The sequence below is a fragment of the Thunnus thynnus genome, chromosome 8, assembly GCF_963924715.1.
Source record: "Thunnus thynnus chromosome 8, fThuThy2.1, whole genome shotgun sequence".
Lineage (NCBI taxonomy): Eukaryota > Metazoa > Chordata > Actinopteri > Scombriformes > Scombridae > Thunnus > Thunnus thynnus.
The window spans coordinates 22,737,329-22,763,546 of record NC_089524.1 but is presented as its reverse complement, the minus strand read 5'-3'; the positions used below and the strand labels follow the sequence as shown (position 1 = coordinate 22,763,546).

At 40.3% G+C, this 26,218-nt stretch overlaps 1 protein-coding gene across 1 annotated transcript in view; it reads right to left on the bottom strand.

Moving 5' to 3' along the window:
* ell (elongation factor RNA polymerase II) overlaps window positions 1–25,878 on the bottom strand; it is a 39,157-nt gene extending 13,279 nt beyond the window's left edge. Inside the window, exons 1-2 of the mRNA XM_067597238.1 lie at window positions 25,436–25,878; window positions 11,383–11,427 (exon numbers count right to left, since the gene is read on the bottom strand). Of these exons, the coding sequence (XP_067453339.1) occupies window positions 11,383–11,427; window positions 25,436–25,570 (180 nt within the window). The 5' untranslated portion in view covers window positions 25,571–25,878. The remainder of the gene's footprint in view (window positions 1–11,382; window positions 11,428–25,435) is intronic.
* Window positions 25,879–26,218: the final 340 nt, after the last annotated feature.

Below are 26,218 nucleotides of genomic sequence, written 5' to 3'. Positions count from 1 at the left end.
AAGCTCCAGGCAGTTTCTTGCTGGCATCAAAAACACTGAAAACCTCACAAAACTAAAATTACCCTGACTAAATCCACTGCCTTCTCCTCTGCTAGCTTATCTCTACCAAGATAGACTACAGACTGCGGAGTGTTCCTAATTGTGTGCCAAACATGTGATTGGACGAACTGCAGGTAAATTACTGTAACATAAGCATGATAGGTATCTCTGCAGTCTCTGGCCTTCAACCCCCCCCTTCATAGTTACCTTCATCCCACACTACAGGTGCTGTTTTCAAAAAACAACACAGGAAGTTGAGTTAACCACAGTCAGCTAATGCTGCTAGTACCTCTACAAAGCTCTAATCAGCAGCAATCTGCTGGACACTTTGTTTAAACAAAGGAAATAATTTAACAAGTGACAAATGGGATGCAAATTTGTGCTTTAAAATGCATTTTGCACTATTACAGTGAAGCAGGTTTTGGGTCAAAATGGTTAACATTTTAATGCAGTGCAAAGAAGCGTGTCAGTAATCTTCTTAGTGGGCAATTTGAAAGACGCAGCACAGAAAGCACCGAGTGACACTGCGACCGCACATTGCCACATTTGAGTCTACATGTTTCCACCTAAAAATAGTTTTGTTAAAACCCTATCATTAAGATGTTAATTCAGGGGTGAATTTATTTGACAAGTCTTGAAGAGAAAAACTCCAGTTAAAGCAGTATAAGACAAGCAGGCAGAGGGTTGTGTTCTCAGGAGGGCCTGGCTGAGTGACCCCTGCTCAGCTCTGCTTTCCTGAGCATGAATTCAAATGGTGTCACAACCAAGAACTGTGCATTAAACTTCACCAGGGTAACAAAAGATAGTTGAAGTTACCAGATAGATGGTTTTAAATCCCTAGTGCAGGTCCTCTTGACCAGTGAGCAGCTCATTGCCAATGACCTAACCTAGATCAGGGGCTCAGCCTGTGACTCACTAGCTTCTTCTTCAGTGCCCGGGTTGACATGCGGTCAGACTTCAGGCAGCTCAGCTCTGTTTACCCAAGGCCTCAACACATGTGAAGGCTGCAGGTGGCCAACTATAAATAAATACAATGTCCTTTATTTGCCTTCCTGGAAGACCTGTGCTCTCAGTTATCCATAATAATCCACTCCAGTATAACATAACACACGCTGCCTCTGTTGCAGCCTACCTTATAGAGATAGGACAGTAACTGATACTTTTTAAAATAACAGGCTTTTTATTACTGTCACTATCACATTTACCAACAATGAACACAAGAGGAACTTCTTCTTGTGAGCTGACCTACCTCAGAATATACTGCATGTTAAAGGTACCCTGTGGAGTTTTTGAACATTAGTAGTCAGGTGTGGGGAAAAATTTATTCTTAGATGCATCGCGATGTGAACGATTCTGCAGATACGCAATGTAAAAAAAAAATCGATTTTCTAAATGTTAGTTAATAACGTGATGTTGACAGAATGAAAAAGGCGGAACTCAACTGTGAGGGCAGTGCAGCGACCAGACAGTCTACTGCACGCACATACTAGAGCTATCTTGTAATTCATCATCACAAAAGGTTGCAAGCATGTTTTGACTTAATGTCTAAATAATTACCTTTGCGAGGCCAATGTGAAGTATATTGTTAACTTTCTATGCCATCGCCCAGAGACTAACGTTAGCGGAACAGAGCAGTGATCAGCAGTAACAAACAAGATCGACTGACCAACACACACTGCTGCATTAAACAACACAAACCAACTCTGGTGCGAAGAAAAGAACTCAGTGTTCGGTCTGTTTCACCTCAAAAACCCTGCGCCCACTCAGCGTCTTGTTAAATGAATATTCAAGAAGCCCCCTCCTGTTCAGGGGTCCAGTCCCAAAAGGCACTGTACTCCCCTAATGCAGTCTCCCAAGCACAACCTCCCCATGCACACAAATGCACTTCTGTTGCCTCAGGTTTTAGCCCCCAGTTTGGATGTGTTAAATGTTTCTCAGGTGACCACAGCAAGTGTTCCCAATGTTTGTCACTTTTCCAGTGTCCCATTAAAGGTACCCTCAGTTAACTGTGTGAATATTGTAAATGTTCATCTCTGTTGAATTCAATAAACTGCATTTTGTATTCAAAACACTGCGAATCGAAAAAAACAGGGTAGAGAGGTGATGCCGTTCCCCTCTGAAACATCAGAAGGACCCAACCCTTCCCCTTCAGTGCTGCAGGTCAGTAAGCTAGCAGGTCACCTCCCTCAATGGCGTGCATGTGCAGCCTCTCAATGGGCAGATAAAACCGTTACCATGGGTTACTGGTAACAGTTCCCGGTCAGACCACCTCGTTTCCTCTCCATAATAAGTTGTAGGGGATGAGGCAGTGGCAGTACTGAGGGAGGAAATAAACACACCGGGAACAGAAGTTATGTTCATAAACACACCCTTCTTGCATGTCAGCTCTCCTCCGTTGGAGGGAACCTAGTTTACTGCACCAGGGATCCCCGAAAGAGAAGGTGTCTTTTCGCAAGGTGATGTCAACGGATGCCTCCCTGAGGGGTTGTGGGGGCTCTGTGTAACGGTGCAGAAGTGAGAGGGGTCTGGACGTGCAATGCAAGCTTCACATCAACCACCTGAAGCTACTAGTGACTTTTTTTTAGCTCTAAAGCATTTTCATACGGTTCTGACAGGTTAGCATGTTCTGATCAGGACAGACAACACAATGGTGGCTTCCTACACAAGCAAGCAGGGAGGGACCAGTTCGCTTCCCTTGTTAAAAACGGTCTCGCTCTACTGTGGTTACTGTGGTGCAGTATTCATTTTCTGTCTCTCAGAGTGACACATGTCCCAGGCCGCCTGAACCTGGGGGTTCAAATATCCACTGCCCCCTGTGCTTTTCCATAACGGACCACAACACGCCTCTGGCGCTAGCATGCTCCTGTATGCACCCTCAGTGGAAATGATACTGCCTGTTCCGAAGAGGGTGCACCAGCAGAATATGTCCCTGATCCTGGTGGCCCCTCGGTGGCCATCCGGGTTCAGTGGCTGCAGCTCCATGCCTACATGTTGAGAGGGCCAATTTAATAGCTAAAAGGTCTGCCCCCAAGTGTGGTGGCAACGATCCAAAGTGTGAAGACATCATCCACTAGAGGCCTATATGCCTATAAATGGTGGACGTTTGAGGAGTGGTGTCAGGAACAAAATGTACTCCCATTTCAGTGCTCTATTGTGGATGTTTTTATGTTCCTTCAGGAGCTGCTGGATAAGGGTCTCTCCTTTTCTAAGATTAAGGTCTATTTGGCAGCAATATCTGCCTGTCATGTTGGCTTTGATGGAGTGGCGCCAGGCACTCACCCTCTTGCCATACGTTTCTTAAAGGGAGTCCGCTGACTGAGGCCTGTGGTCAAATCCAGTGTCCCCTCATGGGATTTAGCTTTGGTGCTTGAGGCTCAAATGGTTCCTCATTTGAGCCCACTGAGTCTACAGATATGAAATTTCTTTCATACAAAACTGCACTGTTTCTTGCTTTGACCTCCATAAAGCAGGTGGGCGACCTTCATGCTTTATCTGTGCATCCCTCCTGTACCTCGTTCACTTTGGATGGCTTTAAGGTTACATTGCACCTGAATGTGGCGTATTATCCCTCTAGCCTATAGCTCTATGGCTTTTGAGCTCTGGAGCTTTTCTCCCCTCTCCTTTTGCCTCCGAGGAGCAGAGGAGGTTGCATTCCCTGTGTCCTATGCGTGTGCTGTGCACCTCCATAGACCGCACTCTGAGTGTGCGTTTATGTGACCAGTTGTTTGTCTGTTTTGCTAATCCAGCCAGGGGCAAAGCCCTGTCTAAACAGCGGCTTTCTCACTGGATTGTGGAGGCTATCTCCCCGGCTTACAGCAGCAGAGGTCTTCCGCTGCCTCATGGTGTGAGGGCACATTTGACCAGGGGCATGGCAACATCATGGGTTTTGTTTAAAGGGGTATCTGTGAGTGATATCTGTGCTGCAGCCAGTTGGTCATCCTCGCTCACTTTTGTTTGGTTTTACCATTTGGATGTGACAGCCCCTTCAGTGGCTCATTCTGTCCTTTCTGCTGGGTCTCTGATGCACTGGAGTGCTGGAGGTTTGACTCCGGTTCAGTGGCTGATCTGCAGGGTGTGAATACATATCCCTTACTATATGTGTTGTACCTTGTTCCTCTCTTTCAGGGAACAGGTGGTCATAACATTTTGTTCTGCAAATGTTCTATGAGGAAGGAAATGCATTCAGCATGTTTTGTCAGGCTTCAGGAACACACACTGCATTTTGAATAACAGTGAATGTAAACATAATTTTTGTTTGTTTACAAAAAAGAAAAAAAAAACTCCACAGGGCAGCTTTAACATTTTAAGCTCTGAATATTCTTGCTCTTTACTTTTACTGCTGTTCCCATCTCTGCTCCCTTGCAACACACCTAAACAGCACCTTTTGCCAAGTCCCATATCATGTTTGTCAACCAGCCAACGCTGCACCTGCTAGCAACAGGAAAATAGTTCTGGACAGCCAAGTCACATCACCGTTACCCACATATTCACTTATGTCTCTGCCATTAAAATGTGAAATACAGCAAAAAAAAGAAAAAACACCAGAGAGAGAAATCCCCTGTCACATGCATGTAATATGCAGATTATTTAAAATGATTTGAGGCTCATGGAGCAATTTAGTGTTGGTTGCACGAGGGTGTCCATTAGCAGCTATGCAGCTATATATTACTGAATATGATATTGTCATTTGAGTCCATGAAATGTATGTAACATATGTGGGTAGAGGAACAACTGATACAAGCTGTACTATGCCATGGTGTTGAAAAACATCTAAATGTATGTTCTTGCAGAAACGAAGATGAATCCAGAGATGATTAAGAGGCAGATGAACTGACTGAAAGGCGAGGCACAGTGGAGTGACTCAGTTGACTCACTGACTCACATTGTAGAGGATGAAAAGTGAGAAGAGAAAGAAGCTCCTCCACACCAAATGGCTCTCAGGCTCCAGTTAAAAAAACTGAAATCACAAGTATGTTTGATTCTGATGTGTGATGTGCATGTATGATTTTGATGTTTCTAACATGGATCCACACTATGTTTGCAATTTTTAGCTGCCTCCTCTTCAATTAAAAACCTCTTAAAAATCTGTTTAACTTTCAAATTACAAACCTTGTAACACTGTCTGTTGAAAGCCTTTTATCAAACCTTTGAGAGTTTTACCCTGCTGTTGCCACTAAATCTAGACAAAACAGAGCAATGAAAGAAACAGAAGAGATTACTTAAATACTAGATGAAGGGCAGAACTGACAGTGCAACACACCCTCTCTACAATAAACAATCTTCTTTGTACAGCTTTTTCTATTGGTGCAAGTGGATTTTAAACAGGCTGTCCAACCACCCTCTCCTAATTCTGCCTGCAGCTATACTCATCTTCTCATTCTGCGAGGCATCTAGCAAACAATGCCTCTTTTCAGGTTGGGGTCGTTAGAGAGGACCGACCCCCACACAGTTCCTCTAGTACTCTCTCCAAGGCCAGAGGAGAGAAAAGGAGCAAAGAGAGAGAGAGAAAACAAATCAGGCAGACAGAGATAGGACCCATGACACACAAAGACGACATCAAAGATTTAGTGCTGACAGTTCAAATGCTTTGCTTCCGGTTTCTGCTTTGTTTTTCTGCTATAAGTTACGGGTGAACACACTGCAAAGACTACGGCCAGTGGCCAGATGATCTTGACATGTAAGATCTGATTCTACAGAAAAGGAAATAACTAGTGAGCAACATGCATTTGAAATCTCAAAAACATCGTGGAAAGACAACAAAAGCTTACTTTTTTCACTCCACTGTAAATATGCGTACACCATCTAATCATATGCTTGGAATACAACTTGAGGAAATGCATGTGATAAATTGTAGCTGGCGGTAAAATATAGTTTCGCTTTGCTTTGTACTGACTTTGTTAGTCTGGTTTATGAAAGATGAAAGGAAAAAGTGAGATGAAAAATAAGGAGAAACCAAGCAAAAGGACGACACTGCTGATTTGTTCCTCTCTCTCACTGACTGATGCCGATTCAACATGCTCAATCGGCCAAATAGCTGTGGATAAGGGTCCACTAATGTCAGTGGTGCCTGTTAGAGAGCAAAATCTATGGTTGATGTTTAGCCACATATGTTCGATTATGGCCCAACGATGTCGGGTGGACGGGAGAGGGACATGAGTGAATAGGAAAGTCATAAAGTGGCTGTACCTGGGACATCACCAGACTACCCTACCAAGAAAATTCAATATAATTATTCTTTTTAATTCTTAAATTTCCCTTTTTTCCTTTCTTCATTCCTTTTCCCTCCTCTCCCTATTTATTTTTAATTAATTAATTTACTTGTTATTATTATCATCATCGTTATTATTCATTTTTTTAAATCATTTTTTTCTTTGCGCTTAAAACCACTTGCCCCAATTGCTTCCCTACCCCACACACACACACACACACACAGAAATCCTGTACAACACATTGCCCAACAACTTCCCTAATACAAATATTCTATATCATAAGTACTAACATTTGTTTTTTTCTTGTATTTTGTTACTGCTGTACTTCCTCAATGCCTGTTGTATTACGTTCTGGCTTATCTTGTAACACTCGTTTTGTCTCATCTGACTAAATAAAAAAACAACAACAAAAAAAAAAAAACAATGGCCCAACAGCCAACTGTTGCCCTGGTTTGTGAAGAGAATGAGACAGACCAGCAGAGAGCAAGTTCAGGGAGACAGATAGAGTCTAAAGTATAGAACATCTCCATACACTGTATGGTTGTCACAATACCAGAATTTCAAACTTGAATACAATACTAGTATATAAAAAAAAAAAAACGATACCTCTTTTGACATCATGGCAAAAAGAAAAAAAAAAAGTCTCTAATTTTTTTCATTTTTTTTTTAAATCAAATTTGCCATGGTTAACTCCACATGACCCACCGGTCACGTGGTGGGTTTGTTGCTGGAGAGAATGATGTTACAGCCACAGGTTGAGGACCAGTTGATTTTCTTCCCTGTTGTTTCATCTGTACAGCTTTGGGATGAAAATCTGATTGCAGATCTGTTTTTTTTTCTATAGCTTTGGTACTTTCGATACTATTGAATTAATAATTAATGGAGAATGTATTGTTTTAAACACGTGGTGTCGAAAAAGTATCAAAGTATCAATACTTTGACAACCTTAATACACTGATTGCCAGTTATGCAGCATTAAAAACTAGAAATACCACCTCATGGTTGTATGCCTCCACCAACCAGTCAAGTTACAATTTACATCCATGTCTGTCTTTGAAGGAATTAAATAAAAAAGGTATTAAGTGTATTTTCTGGCAAAATGGAAGTTATCACTATATTGACATGTATGACCACAGTGAATAATTTCCAGTGAGAAACATGTTGTCTTCACTTGGAGACTATTTGGATATAAAATGTCATTACTTCATCATTTTATCCTATTAGATATTTGTGTTAAGGATTTATATACTAATTATGACAAAGTTTGAGTTATGGCCAAAAGCATATTGTGTGGTCACACAGACCTTGACCTCTGACCTTTGACCACCAAATTCTAATCAGTTCATCCTTCAGTCCAAGTGGACGTTTGCCCCAGATGTAACGAAATTCCCTCCAGGCGTTCCTGAGATAACATGTTCACGATAATGGGACAGACGGACGGACAGACGGACGGACGGACGGACAGACGGACAACCCAAAAACATAATGCCTCAGGCCACAGCTGTCGCTGGTGCAGAGGCATAAAAACATAGAAACGTGTCTGCAACACTCAAAAATGCTCAAACTGCACATAATGACAGACTGTTCAAAGTCAACAGCCTCAATGAAATGTGCAGGAGAAAACCTGAGAGCGTGAATACAGGCATCAACATCCATTGTCTGGGTTTTCATGCATCATACATGTTTGATGAAGCCAACATACGTGTTTTATTTAGCCACTTCATCTCTAAGGCCAAGCCTGTCTAGAAAAATACCTCACATCTTTCATCTGTTTTCAGACCTTGAATTCTTCCCTTTTCAAGGTGGAAGAAATACTGGTGTGTGTGTGCGCACTTCGTCTATAGCAGATGAATGAATATGAGTGAATGAATATGGGATCTCACTGTGACAGCCGGCCATCTGCTATGTAATTTAGCCACTTCTGACTAGCATTCCGATCTCAACAGTAGCAGATTTTCCACCAAGGTGAGCCTGCTGCATTACTAAAATGCAGGCACTACTTTACTATTTCAGCACACTAAAACAACAGATTATAAACATCAGGTCCAGTGTGCAAACAAGACTCCACAAGTCACATATGCATGTACTGCACGTATGTATAAGCATGTGTTCCCAACACATTTTGATGCATGTATAAAGAAGGAGATTTAAAGCCAGTTAATGACTGAACTCTCCGCAACGTTTCTTGAAAAAGGCTAGGCAAGGGTGACACTGAAGTATCTGGCAATAAAGACATAGGTAACCTCAACAAGCACACCTGTTGGTACAGAGATTCTTAGAAAAATGTGAAGTGAATGAAAAATACTTGATGATACAGCGTAAAGTGAAAAAGTGACAGTGGGATGGCAGCCTTAAGTGGATCACTCTTGGATGACTGTGGTTTTGGTGAAAGAGTGCCACTCATGGGATTTTGTCCAATCTCAATAAAGCTCATTAAGTTTAAAGAACAACGCTTGATGCAAAGTGACAATCTAGCTTGAATAATTACTGTTCTATGTAAATGTAAACATCATAGATCGTAAACAAAAAACAGAAAGAACTGAACTATGCCGACTATTATATCCAATATCTTACAGCCAAATTATTCAAGACAAACAAACAGTGAATAAAACCATGAATGTTGACCAAATCTGCAAGGCTGCTGCTGCCGCCTGAGGTCTATTTATGAGTGTTTGGAAAACCAAGTGTTTTGAGAGCTTGGAATGCATTCAGTGGATTCCCTGAGCAACACTTCTCACCTTAAAAATATATTTAAATCAAGCTGTGTGAGAGAGTGTGTGTGTGTATATTACACAGCAGTATGGGGAGTATGAATTGTGAAGACTGAGACTGACAATGCAGGTGTTGTACTACACATAATGTGTGTGCAGCTGTCTGTAAACAGCCTTCACTTGTTATCTGTGTTCCTTGAACATGAGCGCCTAGTTTTAGAATAAATTGCACCTGTAGGTTTCATTGTAAATCAATCGCTGTTTAATTTATTTCCTCCTGTATTCTCAACTTTTATGCGTTATGGGGATGTGCACTATGTCGATTACAGAATTGACATGAAGGAGAAACAATATAATGGGCACAGCTCTGTTCTTGCTGCGTCATAAATCATTTTTATTTTAATCAATTTCAAAAATTTTCTTCCATTCTAACAAGAAAACAGATGTTTTAGTACATTTATTTTGTTTTTGTAGTTTTGGCCATCTTATTGTTGCTGCGTGTTAACATTTTATTCATCAGGCACACTGTTGAAATCTGGGGATGTGGCAACTCTAAAGCTTTACCAGGAAGCGCAATCGGGTAAACAACGCAATAATCATCCTCAGCTAAGTGGGAACATTTGCAGAAGTTTAGATGCTGAAACTTGTAGCAGTGTAGCAGGAAGCAATTCATTAACAATGAATGATTCTTCTACACCAAAGACCCATATTCAAACTGCATTTCTCAATATTGCACAAACGTGTGTGTTTTCTATCGCATTTCATGACCTACGATAACCTGGTGTCCGACCCCTTTACACAAGACAAGTGAATAGGATGCAGAGCAGGCAGTGTGTGCGTGTGTGTGTGTGTGTGTGTGTGTGTGTGTGTGTGTGTGTGTGTGAGAAAGCGAAGGTGGGAGGGAAGGATTAAGAAAGATGTATAGCTGTAGCAAATGTATGTATAGAGATGCTAAAAATCCTGCTATTGTATGCATTGTAACCATGGTGAAAAATATACCCACAACCAAGCTATCATCAACATTTTAGAAATAGATAGATAGCAAATCTTTGGACACAAGGCAAGTCATTAAAATGTACCAGTCCACTGGATGTTATACCTAACTGCAACTTGCATGAACAGAAATGCACATAGACTGACTATGCAAGTCAGGTGGTTCAACAATGGGCAGGCTCACACATGCAAACCTTGCCTTTTGCCCATGCAGGAAACAGTTTGCTTATGCAGAGAATGCTTGTGAGCATGAGGATGTTTATTGTCTTCATGGGGGACAGTTAATTGCCAATATAGGGAACATTGGCACCCATGTGCGAGTTTTGTCATTATCATGAACAAGCAGGTACCAGCTGCAGAAAGAGGCACGGTTTCCTCCATTGTGGGATATAAAAACAATTCAGTCTTTTCCATTGCTTCTTTTTTTCTTTCTTCACTTGGTCTGCATTTATTTACTTGCTTCTGTTGCAGCAAAGAGGGAGGTAGGGGTAACTTTAGATTTGTTTATTGTATCCATTATGATTAGTGTTGTTCATACTGCTGAGACTAGAAGTCATTTGGTTGACACTCGAGCAGCTAGTGTCACCAACAAGTTATCGGCAACACAGATCTGCTTTTGGTCTGATCTACGATAGTTTCCAGGAGAACATTTGAAAAGTTACTTAACAGTATCAGTAACGGTAGAGAGGTCTCAGAGAGGCTGGTGCATTAAGATCAAATTTCAACATCAGCCAAGGTTCCTATTATGAACAGGAACATGAGTCTACTGATAAGAAACGAGGCTTTTACAAAGGATACGAACATGTGCCGTCTGCGATCTTTATACATTACATCTGACACAGCAGAGCTTCCTTTTGAAATTTATGGTGTAGTGAGAAGTTATGAGGAATAAGACAGCGAACATGACATTTTAAGTGTATGTCTCAAAGTGTTCTTCCTGCCATGCAAGAGATGTTGTGGGGCCTAGTTGTCATTTGGCACACTTGCTGTACGAGGCAAAGCAAAATAAACCAGATGTTGTGGCCGGTAGAGGGAGAGGCTGGGAAACATGTGTCTGAGCAGGTCTCACTGACAGTAGTGCATTAGGATTAGGTGATACTGACACAGCACAAGACACATATGGTAAAAAGTACATCATCATATTCAGGTCAGCTATAGCAGCATCTTTCTTGCTTCTCTCTATGGCAGAAACTGTAGGGGGGGGGGGGGGGGGGGGGGGCTTGCTTGCCATGTTGGCCTTATCACATGTCTTGTTTGAGAGCGTGTGTGTATCAAAGCTTCAAAATGCTCTCTTGAGTATTTGAACTGCGTTGCATGTCATGATAAATGTAGATTTATGTCTGGCACTGACACCTGAATGTTGAGATGCTTGTCAGCGACTAACCATAAGATTTGGGGAGCAGTGGGGGGGGGGAGAAAAACGTTCTTACCCCTTGGTTTCCATTAAATCTGATCAGTGGTCGTGATGACAGGACCTATAAAAAAGACAAATAACAGCATTTTAATAATTTCATCATTTTCACAGTAAACATAGTAAAAATATTTAATTCAGGAAAAATTTTCGGATAAGATTTCATGTATTGAAATGGTTTTCTGTATTAGCTTTACATCATTTAATCAGAAAAAAGCAATGGACATACAAATAATTTCTGCAAGCATTATATTAGCTTTTGAGGCATGCAACAAGTGCTGCAATATCAATTCATAAATGGTGACGGGTTAAATGCACTGTAATTTATTTTTAGTTCGTTGACCAAGCATCAAGGTCCTACATAAAACCAGTTTAACAAAGGCTGAGAGAGAGATTTACATAAAACCCTTGGTGTCATGGAACCCTTAGCCACAAACAAACCATAATTTTTCTATAATTTTCTATTCAAACCTATGAGATTAAATTTCAAATTTGCATTAGCTCAGTTCACATCATGAAGAGAAATACTCCCTTGTTTTAGTGCTGTGTATACGCTGTTTCCACAGGCAGAGTTTACAACCATTAACCATTAACTTTCATCATCATATATCAAAGTCTAAATTCAACTTATACTTCCTCTTCAAGAGACGTCATTAGAACCGATAAGTCATATTTATTTGATAAAAATCTTTGATCTGAAATTTAGATACAGTATATCTGATTCATTCCCATTTCTTTACACATATTACATTGTAATAATGACACATATGTTAACTGAGCAATACCATTTTCCCTGCTAGGGTAAACTTTTTATCTTGCCATTGCTCTACTCATTAAATCTAAAAAAAATCCAACTTCTGCAATGCAGGGCTATCAACTCCAAGTATATTTTTCTCTCAGACCAAAACAATTAGCATGCCTGACAAAAGCAGGGGAGGCAGAAAAACAGAAATGACAGAAATGACTGTGATTGTGTGTGTTGTTGTCCAGTAAGCCAGTCATCCAATAGCTGGAGCTCACCACTGACATTTTTCAAATATTTACAGCCACACAAGCCCCCGAATAAGGCAATAATGTGAAGGAGAAATGCAGTATTGGAGTCATTATGACAAAATTGCTGTGGTTAAACATGTTAATGATTAACATGTCTTCCATAACACTTCCATAAATTCATAGGGATCTGTTATTTTGACATGAAGAGATACTGTTGTTGATCAGTGTCCAAAAACCTTAATCCAATGTGATTAAAGTTTAGGGTTGAACAAGGGTAATGTAGCCTATTTTACAGAATAAAATACAATATACAGGATAATCACCTCCAGCAGGTCAAGTCAGATGCGAGTTTCAGAGATGCAGAAAAGAGGAATGGCAAAACAGGGCTTCCATTTCACTTTCTGTTGGGTTCAGCTTTGTCAGTATCAGATCCTGTCTTTCTGAATACTCTATCATTTGATTTCTTTTAACTCAACATTAAGTTTCAGTTTCAACATTTCCTGTGGAGTAAATCAAAAGAGAAAGCTTTCGTTCCTCGAGGCAAAAGATTCTACACTCAGGCGAGCAACACAGACTTTTTAAAACTAAGAGCATTTTGTTGCCTAATGAGGTAACCAGAACAAACCAAATGGTCAACAGTGGTCTGATTGTGGGTGACTGAAGCAACTGGACAAATAAAACAGTTCCACTTTTGAGCTGTATCTATTATTAAGTGAGGCTAGTGCTAATGCTAAGACCAGAGTCGAGGCAAAGTCAACCTTTACATGCAACTAGGGATCATGTGAGGTCAAACTCCTCGTGCTGAGTGTAATTTGTTTTCAGAAACAATGTTTATTAGGACATGTGACCAACAAGCTGGCATTTTACCAACAGTAGGAACTGAATGTTTATGAAGACCAAAAAGAGGAAGTCCCTTTAGCTTTTCCTCCTTGGTACTGCTTCAGCGGATCAAATGTGATTAAGTGAGAGAGCTACAAGTTCAAGGGAGGGCAAACCTATTAAAGACACAACATGCTTTGTATTCCTGCCTGATCCTGACCCAGAGATATGAAGCATGCATATAAAGACTGCTGAGCTTCTGTCCTCTGTGTAGCTTCATTTATACCAAACCTACAGTTTTTTAGCTTAAAGTCACAGTTTTTAGTGTCACTTCTACCAAACTAGCAGAAGCCATATGGGTCGCATTTAAATATGAGCTCAGTATCAATAAAAAGGTATTATCTAATGGATTGGTACTCGATATTTAAAGCCCTTTGATTACTGTAACCCATTGTGCTGACAAAAATGATTCATTATGCACCGTGAAAACATTGTGACCTTACACTGATGTGAGTGAATGTGTGGAGTGCCACAAAGACATAGCAGCCAGCAGTTTGTAATAAAGATATCCACACTGATCGGTAACGTCAGTGAGTGAAGTGACTGAGCCACCGGGTTAAAGTAAGCACATTTTGACTTGTAATTTGGCGACTTTACACAGATGTAACACGCCTCTGTGGCACTGCTGTTGGGTGAAAACTGCATTTGAGCAAAGGAATTTTATTTATGTCATGGGATGTAGGGAGGTTATGCACTAACATTGTGAGCTTTGGAGGCTGCAGAAATGTCTGCTGACCCTTCTGGCATTAATGTTTGCTTCACCAGACACAACAGAAACAACAGACAAACCCTCTATTACATGATTTATTTGCATTTATGGTGTAACAGCTTAGACGCAAATGCTGAATTCTGATGAATTATTACACAATCTGAAGAAGTAGCATTACACACAAACTCACTTACTCATCAATTGATCCACTTCCCTACATGTAAGAAAGTAGTAAAAAGTTTCAATGAATACTATACTGTTACTAATACTTCTACTGCCTCTACTGCTACCATTACTAGACAACACACTGGCCAAAATCATTGCGGCGGCTTCAAAAATTTGGGAAATTATTCAATTTGTTTTGTTAATTTTCATATTTAGTACAAAAATATCCAAGCTTTAGATCTGAGGTTGAGTGAGTTGGTAGTTTGTTGGGATTGTTCATGATTCGGTTTACAGGCCTAAGTAATGACAATGACCCTCTAGATTACAGAGTTCAGAATGACACAAACACTGTCAAGTTAGTCATTTGATTCCCTCCGTGGCTACTCATACTACAGATGTGTTCTCTCATAGTACTGCAAAAGCATTTACATCAAATTGTGAGCCAAATTGTATTTTTAGCAATGCTAGCACCATGGCTCTAGGGATGGTAATGTCACTCTGTTGGTCTGTGGGTCGGTACACCACTTTGGTCCAGACTGAAATATCTTAACAACTATTGGATGGGTTGCAATTAAATTTTGTACAGACACTCCATGGTCCTCAAGAGGAGAAGCCCACTGATTTCGATCCCAACTTTTCCTGTAGCGCCACCAGCATGTACGTGTTTTCAGAATAATGCAGTAAGCTGCGATGGTGGGGGCATGTTGTTGAGGTGAGTTGACACAATGAAATACGAGACAAGGAGCACAGTAATGGATTTATACGTTTAAAAAGGTAACACTTAGACAGGATTTTACAACAGCCGAAAGTTATCACAGCGGCAACGGTTCTATCTTTCATCATGACTATCATGAGGTAAACAGTAGAAATGTGGCATTCACATTATACAAAGTAATCTGCCAGGAATGTGTACTTGCGTGTATGCAACTGGTCAAAAGTTGATCCTGATTCAACTTTTTTGCCGGAGCCCACAGTGTTGGCACCCCTGTTGCATCTACATCTGCTTTTTTTCCACGCAGGACTAAAGTCATTGTGAGTATAGAGCCGCTAGCGTGACAGTAGACTTTAGTCTTGTTGTATGAAGACATGACTGACTGCCATCGTTCTGCATGGCATCAGAGATTGAAGAGAGATAGTGAATTCACCTCGTCTAACCCTTTTAGGCCTAAACAAATCCAATTAGAAGTCAGAGGAAGTAAGCTACTGTTTCATATCTTGACAACAGACAAAAGTTTGTTTCACTTTTTCCTGTGCTCTGAACACTCAGCGCCTATCCAGGAACACCAGACCTTTCATGGAGTCACACTCCCTGGTCTAACCCTGCAATGTTTAACACAGCACCAGTTTTAGCACTCCCAAACCCTCCCCTTCCCCCATCCCAGCACTGCTAACATAGTGCTACCCTCAGCCTGTTCATTTGAATGGGCTGCTGACATGTCACTATTCTCTGGGGCCTGAGCCCAGAATGTTCCACAGAGCTAACCTAAGGGACAGAGTACGGGTCCTGACCATGGATCGATGACAAGGCCGTGGATGTTCCCACACACTGCCAACGAGCTACAGAATGGGGGATCAGCTGGACACAGCATGGACTTGCAGCCAAGCAGCCCGTGATAAAACTGAACTGATGACAATGTTCAACATAAAAGCCTGGCTTCTGACTGTACTTTTCCTTGTAGTATTGATAAAGCAAATAGCAGTAAAAAAGAACAGCAAGATGGACTTCGACAAATGTGCACAGAATCTACAACTAGTGCTTCAAGTTCATCAAACATTAATGTAATAATGAATTTAACAGCTCCTCTAGGTATAAAAAGGATTTTAAAATAGGTTTCAAATCTAAATCAAGTAAAGCCTGAATTCAGCTTGTATCAATTCACCTTGACTACTAGACTTTTAGACATATTTTACAAAAATAACAAAACTTGCTCAGGTATATCAAGCGAGTAAAACCGTTTTTAAGAATTTTCAGCTAGGCCACAACCTCACTGAAACCTTATAGAAAATAAGTCCACAGCTCTCAACTGACCCATTAACAATAAATGACAAGAGGCTATATTGCAGCAATGGTACATGTTTTAATTCACTATTTAAAACATGCAAAATATACATATTAGGAGTTTTTTATAGAAAAAACTAAGCACAATTCATGGCAAATGACCAGCTTCTTAATACAGATTATATAGACTGGCTTACTGCAAATTAGCCTATATCCTAAACACACATATGTGTAAATCCCTACTTGGTCTCTGCCAAAGGATTTCTTTGTTTTGTAGTAAATGCACACAGGAATAGCAATGTCTAAATCCCAATGGATATAACTGTGGCACCCAAATTGTCAGGTGTCTAGTTGCATCACTGTCACACTGGAGAGATGTTCCACCTGTCTAGGATTTCAAAGGTGAAAAGAGCACTTTGTGCCATGCACTCTGCAAGGGTGAAATGGTACTGGGTGTCCCTACTCTCTTAATACTCAGTGTGCATGCATCATTGCAGAGTGTGCCCTGTGTGTGAAACGTGGTGTGCCAGTCTACTCCTTTAAAATAGCTGTGACAGAAGGGTGTCAGATGAGTGTTTGAAGTAACACGCTTGCTCATAGGCTTAATTGGGCCTACTTGTAGGTCTTTTACTGTAACTGGCTCTTCATTGCCATAAAGAAACCCTTTGAAGCTTTTAAGCTTGTTTTCCATTTGATTAATGCTGAGCTACGTTTGATCTTGTGCTTGAAATGTTTGCGCAAGTTTCTTGTGTGTGCACCTTCTTAGTTCAAGGGGGAGGATCAGCACATGTACAGTCCAACAGTTTCATGTTACGCACATTACACTCACTAAGAATCTCATAATGATATATCAGCTGATATTAATTTTCTATATACAACCCCAGACATAAATGAACATTTTCCTTTTCTTTTATACAACTGCAAAAAAGAAATGTTCTAGGCAGGATATTTTACAGTTGAAAAATAAACTTGTCACTACTCCCTGGTGGACAGACTATACAGTAAGTATTCAACACATCAAATGCTGATACCATGAGAAGAGAACAGCTTCCACCAGCTTCCCTGTAGGTATTTTATTTTTAGGGTCATATGCAGAGCCATTTCTCCCCCAAACATGGTGCATAGTAATATTGCCAAATTGTTTGTCTCGTCTGACCACACCACATTCTTCCAGTAATCTACAGGCTTCTCCAAATGTTGTGTAGCAAACTTCAAACGAGCTTCAACATGTCTTTTCTTCAGTAATGGAGTCTTACAAGGTGATCATGCATGGAGACCGTGGCGGTGTAGTGCACAGCCGATTGTTCTCTGTGACAATTTTACCTGCTTCTTCCAGGTCTTTCTGGAGCTCTTTTCAAGTGGTCCTTGGGTCTTGGGCTACTCTTCTGACTAATTTTCTTACTGCCCAGTCAATCTTGTGAGGAACTCCTGTGCATGGTCAGTTGATGGTGGAGTGATGCTTCTTCCACTTGTGGATAATGGCCCCAATGACGCTTATGGGAACATTTAGGAGTTGAGAAATCAGGCGGTAACCTGTGTCATTCCTATGTTGCTCAACAATATTGTTGCAAAGTTTTTGGGAGAACTCTCTGCCTCTACTCATCATGAGATGGTTACGCATGACAGCTTGTTAACAAATAATGAATTCACAGATGTCTAACCCCTTTTAAAAGAGCGGAAGTACTAGTGGCCACACGTACTAACCCAGCTGATTCTAATTAGCACAGGTAAGAGGACTAATTAATAGAATCACCCGGTTCAGTGCTTTTTCTTACAGCATGTTCAATACTTTTTTTTTTTTACTGTTATTCCAATTTAATGCCGCAAATGTATGTTCCCATCCCGACCCTTTTTCAAAAGTGGCATTGTGGATGCCTTACATCCTTACTTAGGCCACATCCACACAAAGGTAAATTAATCTGAAAACTAAACTTTACATTTGAAAACATTTCCATCCATAATATCATTTTCAGGTCAATTCCAAAAAGTCGTCCACACTGAAACACCAATGGAAATATGGATCTCTCTCTTCCTCCTCGGGTAGGGAAACCTCAGAATTGTGCAGTACAGCAATTATTTGGTAAGGAGTGGGCTGACATAAGGTTGAACCTCAATTGATGATCGTTTATTTTTCAATTTAGCTAAAAAACCCTGTATCAAATATACGTCTATACAAAGTACAAAACTGATGCACTGTAGTGCTGTTGTAGCACATCACCAGTATGATGTGATTATCTGTACTGGCATTCAAAATGTGTGACAATGCAGAGGATAAGGGAGTGTCTGAAAAGTTTTCCCTCTGCTACACAACACCTGAGGTTTTCTGTGAAGGCACACGTCATTGTTTTGCAAAAGCTTTGTCCAAACTGCAACACGAGACGGTTGTTTTCAGATGTGATCATGGCATTATGCTTTCACTTGGATGTATCACTATCAAGGTTTGTGTTCACTCGCTGCGACACAATAAAAATAACACAAAATTTGGATGATGCATAAGTGCTGTATCAATGTATAGCCTGCTTCATCACAACAGAGACATTTATCAGCAAACTGAAGTGAACATCATTTTTTTTCCCCCAAACTTTGTAAACAAAACTCCTTTCAGAAAGTTCTTCAAAAAGCTATCATCTTCTGGTTACGTGGGTCCTTTAACAAAAGTGATGTGAAAGTGATGACTCAGCAGGCTTTCATCGCAGCCTTGAAAGGACAGAGCAGTCAAAAAGCCTAAAGCAAATTCGCTGATTTGAGAGAATGCCAAGTTTGTTGTGAATCTGTTACAGGTTTAGGCGCATAAATGTGACTTAAACTTACTGGGGTGTAACCGCTTGCTAAAACTAATCCTAATCAAAACAAAGGCTCCATTACTGACAATTTTTTTTAAAAAAAAGAAAGAAAAATTTTAATCTTCTTATTAGTTTAGATGCCATTTTGTCACATTAATTTAGTCACGTAAAAACAGACACTTAACATAATTACTGAGAAGGTAAGCACGATTGGTCTGATTGAAACTATCAGACAAAAAAAAAAAAGAGCCTCTTGCCACCATCCGGTGCCTGGATTCAAGCTTATATTATGATGCTACAAATATTCCAATTACAGCTGTAACAGATTAGATTGGGGGCCAACAGACTGACTACCACCCAACTAGAAGACACTGATGTGTATCTCTCCTTTTGAGGCCAATTTGATAAATATCTTGATTCAGACTCCATGACTTAATGGATCTTAGATACATTTTAAGTCCTGTTTTGATGGGATATGATGCAGCAAACACATCCAGTTTGGTACTTCTGTGTACTTCTGTGTTTCTCCCAGTATGATAATGAAAGGTGAATATTAACAGGCCTGCTTCACATTTTAATGACCATGAAAACATCTTTTGGAGTCTCATTTAATGATATTATGAAATGAAAATCAATCAACTCCAAATACTCTTTTCAATAAACTGATATTGATTAATAATGTCTTGCTTCTATGCTTATATAAAACAGTGCCAAGTAAATCAATTTTGACTGCAAGGAGCTGCAGACAAGATAAAGCACAGCAGACCATTTTCATTACTGGTGTTGTTACTGGCTTCAGGTGATGACGGGCAATTATGGAGTCTCCCACTGTGAACCAGTGGTATCTCTGGGTCATTACCTGAGTACTGCTACCTGAATATTTCATTGCTGCTGGACTTGACCTTTATTGCAGCTTGACATGCTTCTATCAACTCTTTTTTCTACTGAATTAAGTAAATACACGTGAACATCTGTCATTTATTGATGTATGGTGTGTTGTCTTGTGGTTTGTTAAAATTCAAGATAAAATCAGTCTCACTAGGCATAGAAAATGTTTTCTTTGTGCGATTACCATGTAAAATTAACTGTCACTGGGCTGACAACACTGACAAAAGAAAGCATTTGGATTCTGAGGGAGGGAAGCATACAAGGAGAGATTGCATTATTAGAAAATAAAAAGAGGAATCTCCTTTCATAGTCAGTCAAATACAGAGAAGCCTGCATTGATTTAACAGAGATTCCTTCAAGGTTTGGCCTAATTCAGTCTTTCTGAATTGATGCAGGAATCTTTCAGACATCAAGTCTGGGCATTGATTCATTATCATTACTTGAAAGCTGTATGCATACAGAACGTGTGTGCATAAACGTATTCCTCTGGTTTCAGTCAAAATTGTACCTGTTTTCATGTGTCATACTGCTCCACTATTGGTCAAAAACCACAGGCACAAACCACATTTATGGACCAAAGACCAAACCATGACCTATGCGCTGACTGATCTCTTAAAGAGACATTGTAGGTCATGGAGTCTGCTCTGTGTGCAGTGACACCAGGTTGACATGGTCACTTGTGGCAACGCTGCCACAGGACAGACGAACACCATGACATTTAGAGTCATATTTGGCCTTAGTGGTTATGGTCATCCCTTGCAGCGTCCCGTGATCTGCTGAAACTGGGGAGTCAGCATTCCTTAAATAACCATAGCACTGGCACAGGCAGACCAGCGTCAAGCAACAAAATCCCCACCCAGTCTCCATTACTTCCCATACCGTTCCCATAGGGGTCGAGACAGGGGGTAGATGGCAGCCAAGCACAAGAACAAAACTGACTTGATGTAAACTGACCTCCTTTGTTTAGCCTTTAGCCACAAATCATGTAACTGAAGACTGATCTTCATCTGCACAAACTATAAACTCTATAAAACTATTATTTGAAAGCCTGGGGCTTATTTCAGGTAATGGATTATTATTGTTGCCTTGTTTACCTGGTCCTGGCATCACATAACATTTATCTATCATAGCAGGTACCTTGTCCGTCATCAAACCATGAGGAAATATTTTAACAGCTCATCATTTGAAAGAACTGGGTTAACGACTACATCACTAAATATATCATTATAATCATTATGGTTAATAATATTATTGCCTCGCTGAAGGTCTAGGGGGTGTAAAAGGTAAATGTGACACACAATTAATTGGCAACCACAAGATGGGTGTCACTACTGTGATGTATGTCTATAAGAATGTCAAATTCATACTTCCAGCTTATAGTTGGTAATCCTTTACCTTCCCCACAAGACAAAAGATGTGACTCATGCCAACAAAAAGGTTTTAACATTCAAATGGAATTACTCATCTCTCACCAATGTAATACTGCAGTGCCAGAACACACAACGTACCGTCACTTCATATGTACCTTTTCCTTGCACTGCCTACAAATGTTCATTTTATATTTGGAACAAACTTCATGTTTCAGTTCAGTGTTAAAGCTTTTGTTTTTGTGGACTGTCTATTTTGAGAAATTTGAAACAGTCGGGTCTTTTCATAACAAAGAAAATGAAAACAAACTGACTCAAACTATTTAATCACTGTGTTTTCCAACACTGTCATCCAGAGACATAATTATAAACTTTTATCTCCACTCTCCATAACCTTCAGCTCAGTGACGCTCAAGTAGCCTTACTCATTTCCTTGCTTATGTCATAGCCAGTAAAAAAAAAGAAAAAGTGTGTCTCTGGGCTGCCAGTCCCGCAGCAGGAGCTCCAGTTCACTCTGTCCTCAGACGTACCAACAGAGGAACCAGCTGACAGTCACGTCTCATACAGGAAGCAGCCAATACACTGAACTCTTGCTACTTGATGACTGCTGTTGCGCAGTGTCATTAGAGAAATACTCATACAGTTTTTCATAAGATACTTAGTACAGCACTGGATTTGGGCCAATGTTTAGCATTTGGTTTGCCTGCACAGGAAGGGAACAACAAGCTTGTAAGCATTCATATTACAGATCTCCTACAACGTTGCATAATGTAGAGACTTCAAAAAAAAATAAATAAAATAAAAAATAATGTAGAGACTTTACAATGAGTCTATTGACAGCTAGCTTTAACTGTTCCAGCTGTATACATTTTCTGTTGCTAGCTAGGGTCTACAATTTATCAAAGTACATTACACTGGCCTGGAACTGCCTGGATTTTAGCATCTTGATGAAAGAGCTGGCATAGCAGCCCAAATGACAGCAAAAGTGGGGTCATAAACATTATCAGCTTTGTCTAATTACATCCTTGACTATGCCACAACTTTTACATTGAAAGGCGTGTGTCATTCTGCAGCTCTCTTCCTCTTCCTTTACCGAGTTCCCAGCTCACCCATGATTTGGTTGCCAGCCAGTGTTTGATTTATGAGGAAGCCAGGGGCTAAGAATAATATAGCAACACTGAAAGCATGTATAAGCTTAAGTTTGGGGTGCCACGTTTTGTGATAATATGTAGTCCGACTGTTTATTTTTTTTAAAAAGAGACATATCTAGTCCTACAGTGATTGATATGAGAGATACAAATAAAATCAAACTCCTGCTCATATCTCTACCGAAGCACAGGAGTTGGGAAATGACAGAGCAATGCACATAGCTTGAATTTTTCAGGTTGTTGCCTGTTTGTTTAATTCCTTTATTTAGCGTAGGGGAAGATTTTTCACATATTTCATGGTCTAATGTGAACATGGAAAGAGAAACACTAAAACAAAGCCCAAAGCTTGTATTGATTCCACTCAGTCATGTAACAAATCTGATAGACATCTGACCAGTTTGTTCTGTCTTACTGTAAGAAGATCTCTTTTCTCAATCAGTCTGTGCACATGTGGTTTGTGTTCTTAGAGAGGCTTAATATTGTTTGCCACTGCTCAGCAGTCATATTGTACGGCTGTGTTTGTTGTCTTTGAATTTCAATACACTACTTTGAAACAGGCACAGGCTCTGAGTGCTCATCTTTGTGTATGCTAACATACTGCAATGTATAAACACACAGTATAATGTAATTGATTTAGACATGTGGTATACCTGCACTCCTATGCATAATTAGCGTGTCAGATCAAACAGGTGGTTTTATGTGTGCTCGTCATCTGTCATCTTGTGATGCTGGTGTAACTGGGCCGCAGCAGAGGCTGTTATCAGTCACTATAATAGTGCACATATGTGAATGTGTGCCTGTTCTCCAGTGTCATGTACAAGCTGTTGTCTACAAAAGTATGCAGATGTGCCAGTGTGGTCTTTGTGTATGTCTGATAAAGACAAAGTATGTTGTATTGTCCTATCACTAATATGTTTGTTGTGTTTCAATGCATAAGTAAAAAACAGACCCAACCCAAAGTACCAAATTTAAAATCCCATCTCACAACCCCCCTTTTGTCCACCAAAAACCCAGAGTGTCACATGTGCCAGCAGAAGTGTAATACCCTCAAATGATGCAGCACATACTCGTATCACCCAGGTGCTCTGACTGTTAACCCTCTAGGCCACAAATCAAGCACCTGCTTCAATACCACGTAGACGCTGGATTACCCAATATCCTGGATCTGGTCATACTGTGACTTAAAGGTTTTAATTAAAATAACAGGGAAAAGGTGATACAGTGAGCAATACAGTTTGAGTGGGTAGCAAGGCATGTCTGTACACGAGGCACTTCTCAATAAGGTTCACCTTAACTGTCAAATAAGATTACAACTTGCCTCTTCAATCATTCAACAATTAAGATCCCAGTGGACAGAATTCTTCTCTAGCGAATCAATTTTTAGGATGTGTACATGTAACATATCTCGCATATAAATTTGGATAAGAATATTTATTTAACATGACGTAGTGGAAGTGGAACAATGGTGCCAAAAATAGGCAGCATTATACTCAATGTTACCAAGGAATGTTACTCCTTTGAGCCCAAGATGCTTGAGACAATCACATGTGTATCGTCCTGCCTGCTCATTAAAAATAACCCATTCTGAATCACAAGCACTATCAATGACAGACAGTGGTACAAATACTTGTGACTGTATCCTCATGTTTTAGTCCAAATAAGGAACCAATATTACCTGACACTAGCCTTGAAATGTGAAAAAGTGAAACTTTTTGTGCCTTCCCATACTACTTTATCACATGAGAAACTTTGTGTGGGAAGGATACCTTTTACTTACTATTAAGTTTGGATCAGTAGCCAAAAAAGTGAAAATGCTCATTTGTGATTTCGATGCAGCAGTGCAAAACTCACTGGTTGCATGCTTCATGTTTCAGTCAAAAAGCAAAACATTTAGCAAAAATCACATCTTCAATAAATGCTTTTCATTGGAAAAATGTGGTGATAATGTGCAGTAACACAAATATGAAAAACAGTCCACATGTCTAATTCTTTGTTAACAAAACTACTGTAGCTGCAATAACAATATATTAAAGAGTTGAGAGATAAACCTATTTTGACATTATCTTCCATGTTTCAATCACTGATTTAATTGGCACTCCTCCTACAACTAGTAGTCACCCAATTACCTGCCACAATTTTATAGTTTTGACTTATCAGCTGCAGTGGTGTTGTACACAGCCACTGAAGCTGGTGATAAGGCCCTTTGCTTCCTAGCCAGCCAGGTTTTCCCTGTCAAATATTTATAGAAACTGAAACGTTAGATGGCCATCCTCAGACTTATAGCTCTCTACACAAGTAGCCAAGCAAGCAAGCAGAGCCATGTCAGGGACCAGACCTTAATCCCCCACCTCTTATTTAATAACGGCCATTGAAAAAAAAATATGTTAACTCTACTGTTAATTCACTTTGACGCACTATTAAAAGCTGTAACCTGAACACGAGCCTTTGGTAGCAGCCAGTCAGGAGGGGGGGTTGGGAGAGGAGATGGCCATTTTTTCCAAATTATTCACCCTGTTGTCATTAGATACTTCAACCAAGGCAATATTTTCCTTGAGTTAACAGCTGAAATAAATAAATAAATAATTTAAAGCCCGTTTGTAGACAGGACTTATCCAACGGTATATGTTACCATTATGAGCTAAAGCAAGGTTTGGTAGATTGTTTTGACAGCTTTACAAACTTTCTGGAAACATCTGTACACACAACAGAACTTACTCCGTGTTTACAGTTAAAAACCGTTTAAAGAGATTCTAGTTAGAGAAGTTAACAGCAAAACTGTTGCGCCAACCACAACTAATACACCCTAATAATACAATGAAATAAGTAGTGGAGCTCAGTAGCACTGAGCTTAAATGACCGAGCAGTGTGTGTGTGTGTGTGTAGAGGGAGTCTGGGTGTAGCTACAGAAAGAGCTTCACAGCTACCTCACATCAAGTCAGCCTGGCCGGTCGAGAGCTCAACTAGACACTTTATCAAGCCAAACTAGCCGGGCTCAACCCAGCCTGCTGTGGCCGAATATCGCGGCGTGAAGGCGGCAGCAGCGGCCAGACACAGCGGGGGGACTGACCTCACTCTGCCTGTCACAGACTCCCAACGCAAAACCAAACATGTCACGGTACCGTAAAAAAGGGGGCCGCTTACCTTGCTGCTCTGGTAGCCTTCAAACGCTCTCAGCGCGCTGTCAGTGAGTTTAACGTGAAAGACGGAGACATTGCTGCCGTTGCTCACTCTTCCACAGGACAGTCCGTAGCACTGCTCCTCCTTCAGCGCCGCCATCTTTGCTACCGTTCCCACCACCACGCGCACGCATGCACTCTGTCGTAACCGGAGAAACTCCCGTGGCTTTTCAATGAATATTCAATGACCGGCCACTGATGAAGTCACTGAGCAGTAATGAAGCAATGTATAGTCGCATGTGTAAAATAAAATTAAAAAAAATACATTTCCGTTTCTGCATTCATATCATAATGTTATATTGAAAACATAAATTACTATTGAGTAGTCATCGACTTTTACTCATTTACATGTAAATCTCAGAGAGCTCGTGAATCGCTGTCTATCTGTGCTCATAAAGTGTAGCTGTAGTTTTTGATTTTTTTTGTTATAATTATGTATATGTGACAAAAGATATAAATATATAGATATATATCCATTGCTCACAGCATTTAGGAAGGAGCATGTTCATCAGTATGCGTAGGGAGAGGGAAGCGATAGGTCATCTGATTACGTCAGCGATACGTCAATGTTTGGAAAAAAAGAAAAAAGCCCCACCAGTTTGGGAATATCCAGAAAACTTGGAAATATCCAGCTGTAAACAAATGAAACATGAGACGTGTCAATACTAGAAAATGTGGGGACGTCTGGGTCATTTAGTCATCTTTGTCTTGAAAACAAGAGGGTTGTTTTAATGCAGTTGCTGTACAA